The sequence below is a fragment of the Oncorhynchus gorbuscha genome, linkage group LG26 (genome assembly GCF_021184085.1).
Source record: "Oncorhynchus gorbuscha isolate QuinsamMale2020 ecotype Even-year linkage group LG26, OgorEven_v1.0, whole genome shotgun sequence".
Classification (NCBI taxonomy): Eukaryota; Metazoa; Chordata; class Actinopteri; order Salmoniformes; family Salmonidae; genus Oncorhynchus; species Oncorhynchus gorbuscha.
In genome coordinates this window covers 4,427,062-4,435,073 of record NC_060198.1, presented here as the reverse complement: position 1 = coordinate 4,435,073, position 8,012 = coordinate 4,427,062, and the positions used below count along the sequence as shown (strand labels likewise).

General features: G+C 38.2%; 1 protein-coding gene across 3 annotated transcripts in view; it reads right to left on the bottom strand.

Annotated features, from left to right (window-relative positions):
• Positions 1-378: 378 nt before the first annotated feature.
• Positions 379-8,012, bottom strand: part of LOC124015736 (neuronal-specific septin-3-like) — a 41,096-nt gene continuing 33,462 nt past the window's right edge. For 2 of the 3 annotated variants that reach the window (XM_046331173.1, XM_046331171.1), the window contains exons 7-10: positions 4,758-4,853; positions 4,266-4,362; positions 2,509-2,560; positions 379-2,334 (exon numbers count right to left, since the gene is read on the bottom strand). In XM_046331173.1, the coding sequence (XP_046187129.1) occupies positions 2,205-2,334; positions 2,509-2,560; positions 4,266-4,362; positions 4,758-4,853 (375 nt within the window). In that variant the 3' untranslated portion in view covers positions 379-2,204. The remainder of the gene's footprint in view (positions 2,335-2,508; positions 2,561-4,265; positions 4,363-4,757; positions 4,854-8,012) is intronic. The other variant, XM_046331174.1, reaches the window with a different exon arrangement.

Genomic DNA, 8,012 nt, shown 5'->3' with positions numbered 1-8,012 from the left:
TTCCGAATGCACTGAATGGAGTAAAAAGTACATTATTTTCTTTAGGAATGTAGTAGAGTAAAAGTAAAAGTTGTAAAAAATATAAATCATTCTTAGTACTTAAGAAGTACTTTAAAGTAGTTTTACTTCAGTACTCTACACCACTGATTAATTTACAAGCATAATTGTCTCCATAGTTCCTGGGAGGGGGAAATGTACCCATTTGTGATTCATACATTGATATTGTATTGAAACAGGAGGACCAGTAGGGAGCACCCTTCCCTCTCTGTATGTAAATACAAAATGTACGGTATTTCCAAATGTGAACTATTGTCAAGTAGAGGCAATACAGAGATAATAAAGAATGAATTAAGATAAGAAAATGAGTCAATACACTACTCAAGAGATGGCAAAAGTATTTTTATTAAATAAACAATAAATTACAATAAATAATATATAAATAATTAATGCAATACTGAATTGACATCTCAGCATATCAGAACAACTTTTAAGAAAAATGGGTTTTAAATTAAACAATAACAGGAAATTCACAGCCAAAAGTTTCACTGCTGTTTTTAAGAGATGTGGAATGATTTGAGTTACTGGAGTTTTAGTGATGCATTGTTATTAGAGGTTGGTTGATGTACACACCACGTTCAAAAATGGTTAATGTATTGAAATGACTATGCATTGATATGCGAGCTGGGGATATCCTTAAATGAAAATGACAGGACTAGGAGAGACGTTTCCTGACATGCACACATAAAAACATTGTATAGAAACAAGTTGTTTTTTTTGTATTATTTAAATTGTTCCTTGAAAAAACGTCTTCACTAATACCACACTAATGATATACAACTACACATTTCCAAACGTTAGACACCAAATTGAGTCACTTCTCACTCACACACACATACAAACACACACACGCTGTATGATTGTATAAAAAATTTGCGGGGAAACCCAGTTTAGATCAAAAGTGAATTCTTTGATAAATATAGTGAAACTTAATTGCTTGTAGGATACTTCTAGAATAGCTGTGCTCTATCGAAGGGTGATTTCCATAAGAAACCTTGGTAAACATTACCATGTCATAACTGATTGGTTATATTTGGACTGATTACTCTGGTAATGGAGGACTTGTTGTAAACATGCACTGGGCATGGGTCACCAGATGAAGTGGAGGGAGTGAATAGGAGGGAGGGAAGTAAACTATAGAGATAGATACCGGACTAAAAAGAGACATCTATCTAGGTCTATGAATAAACCATTTCCTGTCACAGGGTGAGTATGCGCAGGGAAAGCGCTGCCCTCGTGTGGCAGAGAGAAGGAAAGCCGGCATTAAAGAGTTAAAGGGAATTGGCACGTCACTTTGACATCAGAGCTTTCAAAAAAGCCCACAAAAGTTGTGCATGGCAAAGAACATTTCAGACTGTGATTTCTATATTCTGTGCAATTTAAAGATAACGTGACAAAATACCTATATTGTAAATAAATAAAGCCCTTTGTCAATTCATATTTACGTCACAATGCTTCCGTGGAAGTTGAGGTGCTCATTTACCAGCCCCATCATAAAGTATTTCAGCACAAAATCAATTCTTATGGTGGCAGCTACATAACATACTGTATACTTACAGGGCAAGGATGAGTAGAGCACAAGGTGAGCGGAAATAGGAAATCCATTTTTTATGAATAAAGGGAATTCCCTCGAATTTGAAGTACTTCATTTGGTTCATTCTCTTCAATCCCAAAATTCTTTGGGTTGCAGATTTAGCTGGGGGTGGTAGATGGGGTCTTCCTTGGGTCTTCCTGCGGGGGGCGGCGGATGGGTTCTTCCTGGGGCATACATCTACACATCTACATTATAACAAAAATAACAAAATAAATTTGCAGTGGCGGCCACTATTTATTACGCCGATGCTAAATGCATATAGGGGAAACACTGGGGTTGGCCTTGTTTTGGATTGCAGGATCAAAGGTTAATCCCAGGTGTAACTGGGATGTGAATGTGGGTGGTTTAGGACGATGGGCGGAGGAAAGGGAGAGGTAGGACGTGTTTTGGAATGAAAGCTCTCCTAACATGATATTTTGAGTGACAATGAATTCCACATCTATAATGTTCTCCAAAGCATGCAGTGATGCTCATATCACAACATAGATTTGTCGATCAATATATTTTGATCTCTCTGTTTATCTCTCTCTTTCCTTAATCCCTAGTCCTAAATTTAAAGGTTGCTCTCCTGAGTGTTGTTGACCGAGATGGGGTGCAGACCTCCGTTGTCGTTGAGTCTCCTGGCGCGGTAGGTTTCATAGTGGATGTTGTGGGTGACTTCCTTCAGGTCCTGGAGGTGAGACCTGGGAGGGAGAGTGGAGAGAGGGCGGGCATTAGCTGATAGCTACATACAGTTGGATTTGGTCACTAAAGTCAACTTCAAAGCCATAAGAGACTCATCTGTAATTGTATTGTAAGAATAGGAAAGCTATGAAGCATTAGTAAAAGATAGATCAATGTACGATTGATTGCTTTACCTGATGAGGAAATCTCGTAGCAGAGCAAATTCGCAGTGATTGGGATTTTCAACTGCAACAAAATACAAGAAAGAACCCATTTGGCATAAAAAAATCTAAATGACATTTGCTTCACATGTCTGAGCCTGGGACCAACTACAGTATGACAACCTCCATAAATCCATTCCCCCTGCCTCTCTGAGGAGAAAGGTCAACATAATACGCTTGGCATTAACTTCTCTAGGGTAGGGGGCAGCATTGGGAATTTTGGATGAAAAGCGTGCCCAAATTAAACTGCCTGCTACTCAGCCATAAAAGCTAGAATATGCATACTATATTTGCATAGAAAACACTCTGAAGTTTCTAAAAACTGTTTGAATGATGTCTGTGAGTATAACAGAACTCATATGGCAGGCAAAAACCTGAGAAAAAATCCAACCAGGAAGTGGGAAATCTGAGGTTTGTAGTTTTTCAACTCTTAGACTATCGAATACACAGTGTCTATGGGGTCATATTGTACTTCCTAAGGCTTCCACTAGATGTCAACAGTCTTTAGAACCTTGTTTGATGCTTCTACTGTGAGTGGGGGTGAATGAGAGGGGAATGAGTCAGGTCTGCCAGAGAGCCACGAGCTCAGTCTTGCGCGTTCACGTGAGAGCGAGCTCTGTTCCATTGCAATTCTACAGACAAAGGAATTCTCCGGTTGGAACATTAATGAAGATTTATGTTAAAAACATCCTAAAGATTGATTCTATACATCGTTTGACATGTTTCTACGGACTGTAATGGAACTGTTTGACTTTTCGTCTGCTCCTAGTGATCGTGTGTCGTGAGTTTGGATTGTGTACTGAAGGCGCGAACAAAAATGAGGTATTTGGACAAAAATTAATGGACATTGTCAAACAAAACAAACATTTATTGTGGAACTGGGATTCCTGGGAGTGCATTCTGATGAAGATCATCAAAGGTGAGTGAATATTTATAATGCTATTTCTGACTTCTGTTGACTACACAACATAGTGAATATCTGTTTGGGTTGTTTTTGTCTCTGAGCACTGTACTCAGATTATAGCACGGTGTGCTTTTTCTGTAAAGTTTTTAAAAAATCTGACACAGCGGTTGCATTAAGGAGAAGTGGATCTAAAATTCCATGCATAACAGTTGTATCTTTTAGCAATGTTTGTTATGAGTATTTCTGTAAATTGATGTGGCTCTCTGCAAAATCACCAGATGTTTTGGAACTACTCAACGTAACGCACCAATGTAAACTCAGATTTTTGGATATAAATATGAACTTTACCGAACAAAACATACATGTATTGTGTAACATGAAGTCCTATGAGTGTCATCTGATGAAGATCATCAAAGGTTAGTGATTAATTGTATCTATATTTCTGCTTTTTGTGACTCCTCTCTTAACCACCCTTAACCACTGCGCCACCTGGGAGGCCCGTAGTGACTCCTCTCTTTGGCTGGAAAAATGGCTGTGTTTTTCTGTGACTTGGCTCTGACCTTACATAATCGTTTGGCTTGCTTTCGTCGTAAAGCCTTTTTGAAATCGGACACTGTAGATGGATTTACAACAAATTTATCTTTAAAATGGTGTAAAATACATGTATATTTGAGGAATTTTAATTATGGGATTTCTGTTTTTTTTATTTATTTGGCGCCCTGCAGTTTTACTGGCTGTTGGCAAGGTTCGACGCTACCGTCCCACGTACCCTAGAGAGGTTAATATTGGACCTAATTAATTATATTGAGGTTATAAATAAACCTACCTTCTACCACACCCCAGGCTGTCTTCCTCCCCAGAACCCTTTTGCCATTCACTTGGAACTCCTTGTCGCTGCCCACCACTGCAAAGGGCATGGTCTCCTGTGAACAGACTCGTTTAAACAGGGTTCAATTGGACGAGGAAAACATAAGAAATGTACAAATCCCTTGCAATAGACAGAGTCATGAGATATTATTCTTCTGAGGAGGGATGTCAGAAAGACAGCGAAAATGACAAAGAAGCAGAAAGATAGAATAAGAGAAATAGTCTGATATTCATATGAAATTAATTTCAATATTTGAATTGCCTAATCATTTTGGCAATCGCTATTTTGCATGCTCATACCTTTGAGGCATGGGAGAAAAAGAGGGAGAAGTACAAATGTATTCCACTTGAGAGGAAGAGTATTAGGGAGACATAATCAATTGAAGTGATTGAGTCCTTTACAGTAGAATGTAAGGTTGTGGATTTCAAAAATTGGAACAGAGCCCCTTACCCTAATCTTGTCATTTTCATTCTTATCCTCCATGTCATCATCAAACTCATTCTGCGGGTAGTACTCAATCCCATGCGTCTCCAGCTCCTTCCTCACCTAAGAGATGAAGAGGAGGCAGAGGTTACATATCCTAATGTGCACTAGAGTAATGTGTTCCCTCATGACCTGGTTATCCATAACAAGTTCTACCATGACTTCTATCTAGACCAGGGATATTCAACCTGGGGTCCGCGGCCCCTAGTACAGCTGGGGGTCTGTGAAAATATAGATACCAAAGAGCTCCAAAGAGCTCTATTTTCATGTCATCCAACAAATCTAAACACCTGGAGTTTACTCACTGGCATTGGTACTTGGATTGGAACTGGTGCTTTGGACAGATGACATGAAAATAGTGCTCTTTGGCCACCCACACCAGTGCTGGATTTGGTGTCTAAAAAAATAATGCATAAGCAGAAAAGAACCCCATACCCACTGTAAAATATGGTGGAAGATATTTGATGTTATGGGGCTATTTTGCTTCCACTGGTCCTGGGGCCCTTGTTAAGGTCAACAGCATCATTAACTTTACCCAGTTCCAGGACATTTTTGCCAAAAACATCAAAATCCACAAAGAAATGGTTAATTGGCCACAAAATCATAATTTTGCAATGGCAACCTCAGTCTCTGGACTTGAAACCCATTCAAAACCTGTGGTTTGAATTGAAGAGGGCCGTCCATAAGTGCAGACAAAGGAAATCAAGGATTCGGGAGGATTCTATATAGAGGAATGGTCTAAGATCCCTTCCAATGTGTTCTCCAACTTATAAAACATTTTAGAAAAAGGCTCAGTGCCATTACCCTCACAAGGTGAGGTATTAAAAAGTATTGAAAACAGGGGAGTCAATCATTTTGACCACTACCTTTTTAAAGAAAAAAAGTATTACTTTCTAATTTTTGCTAATCTTTAACAAGGGTATAAATAATTTCAGACCCCACTGTATGTATATATATATATATATATATATATATATATATATATATATATATATATATATATATATATATATATATACACAGTGGGGCAAAAAAGTATTTAGTCAGCCACCAATTGTGTAAGTTCTCCCACTTAAAAAGATGAGGCCTGTAATTTTCATCATAGGTACACTTCAACTATGACAGACAAAATGAGAGAAAAAAATCCAGAAAATCACATTGTAGGATTTTTAATTTATTTATTTGCAAAGTATGGTTGAAAATAAGTATTTGGTCAATAACAAAAATGTCTCAATACTTTGTTATATACCCATTGTTGGCAATGACAGAGGTCAAATGTTTTCTGTAAGTCCTCACAAGGTTTTCACACACTGTTGCTGGTATTTTGGCCCATTCCTCCATGCAGATCTCCCCTAGAGCAGTGATGTTTTGGGGCTGTTGCTGGGCAACATGGACTTTCAACTTCCTCCAAAGATTTTCTATGGGGTTGAGATCTGGAAACTGGCTAGGCCACTCCAGGACCTTGAAATGCTTCTTACGAAGCCACTCCTTCGTTGCCCGGGCGGTGTGTTTGGGATCATTGTCATGCTGAAAGACCCAGCCACGTTTCATCTTCAATGCCCTTGCTGATGCTAGGCTTGGTTACTTTGGTCCCAGCTCTCTGCAGGTCATTCACTAGGTCCCCCCGTGTGGTTCTGGGATTTTTGCTCACCGTTCTTGTGATCATTTTGACCCCACGGGGTGAGATCTTGCGTGGATCCCCAGATCGAGGGAGATTATCAGTGGTCTTGTATGTCTTCCATTTCCTAATAATTTCTCCCACAGTTGATTTCTTCAAACCAAGCTGCTTACCTATTGCAGATTCAGTCTTCCCAGCCTGGTGCAGGTCTACAATTTTGTTTCTGGTGTCCTTTGACATCTCTTTGGTCTTGGCCATAGTGGAGTTTGGAGTGTGACTGTTCGAAGTTGTGGACAGGTGTCTTTTATACTGATAACAAGTTCAAACAGGTGCCATTAATACAGGTAATGAGTGGAGGACAGAGGAGCCTCTTAAAGAAGAAGTTACAGGTCTGTGAGAGCCAGAAATCTTGCTTGTTTGTAGGTGACCAAATACTTATTTTTGCAAATAAATTCATTTAAAAAATCCTACAATGTGATTTTCTAACCCTTTTATTTCAATGTTTTTATGAATATCATTAGCAAAACTTGTAAATATTTTTAAATACATATCTACAGTAGAAAAGATGAAAATATCTTCTTTGCCAACATTATTTCTCAACTCCTAATATTGAGCTAATTACACTCATTGGAGCTAATTACACTCACTTGATCTGACATAGGCTTTGAAAAAGCACCCGCAAGTACCAGTTGCAGCAAGTGCTGCTGGCTGTTCTTAAGCTTTCTTGACATGGACACAAATGGCAAACCTTTGTTTAACCAGCTAAACAGCTACTACTATCAAAAAATGTGTTTGGAGTTAAATTTTTAGCTAATATACTATGATTTTACACCAGGGTTCTCCAACCTTTTCTAGCATTAAAAAAAATGAAAAGTCACGAGCTACTCATTTATTTCTACCTTTCAAATAGGCACATTCTTCTCTTCTCCCCTGCAACTCTTACCCAGGTCCTTAGTGTACAAGAGAAAGTAGTGCTCTATGTTTTCTGTCAATATACAGTAGAAGTCAAAAGTTTGGACACACCTACTCATTCCAGGGTTTTTCTTTATTTTTACTATTTTCTACATTGTAGAATAATAGTGAAGACATCAAAACTATGAAATAACACATATGGTATCATGTAGTAACAAAAAAATATTTATTTTATATTTGAGATTCTTCAAAGTAACCACCCTTTGACTTGATGAAAGTTTTGCACACTCTTGGCATTCTCTCAACCAGCTTCATGAGGTCACCTGGAATACATTTCAATTAACAGGTATGCATTGTTAAAAGTTCATTTGTGGAATTTCTTTCCTTCTTAATGCGTTTGGGCCAATCAGTTGTGTTGTGACACGGTCAGGTTGGTATACTGAAGATAGCCCTTTTTAGTAAAATAAAAGTCCATATTATGGTAAGAACAGCTCAAATAAGCAAAGAGAGACGACAGTCCATCATTACTTTTTTTCCTTATTTTTTATTTTTTATATTTTTATTTTATTTAACTAGGCAAGTCAGTTATGTCATGTTTTGTCATTTATTATCTTGTCTTGTCCCTGTGCTTCCCATTCTATTCGTTTCCCTCTGCTGGTCTTATTAGGTTCTTTCCCTCTTTCTATCCCTCT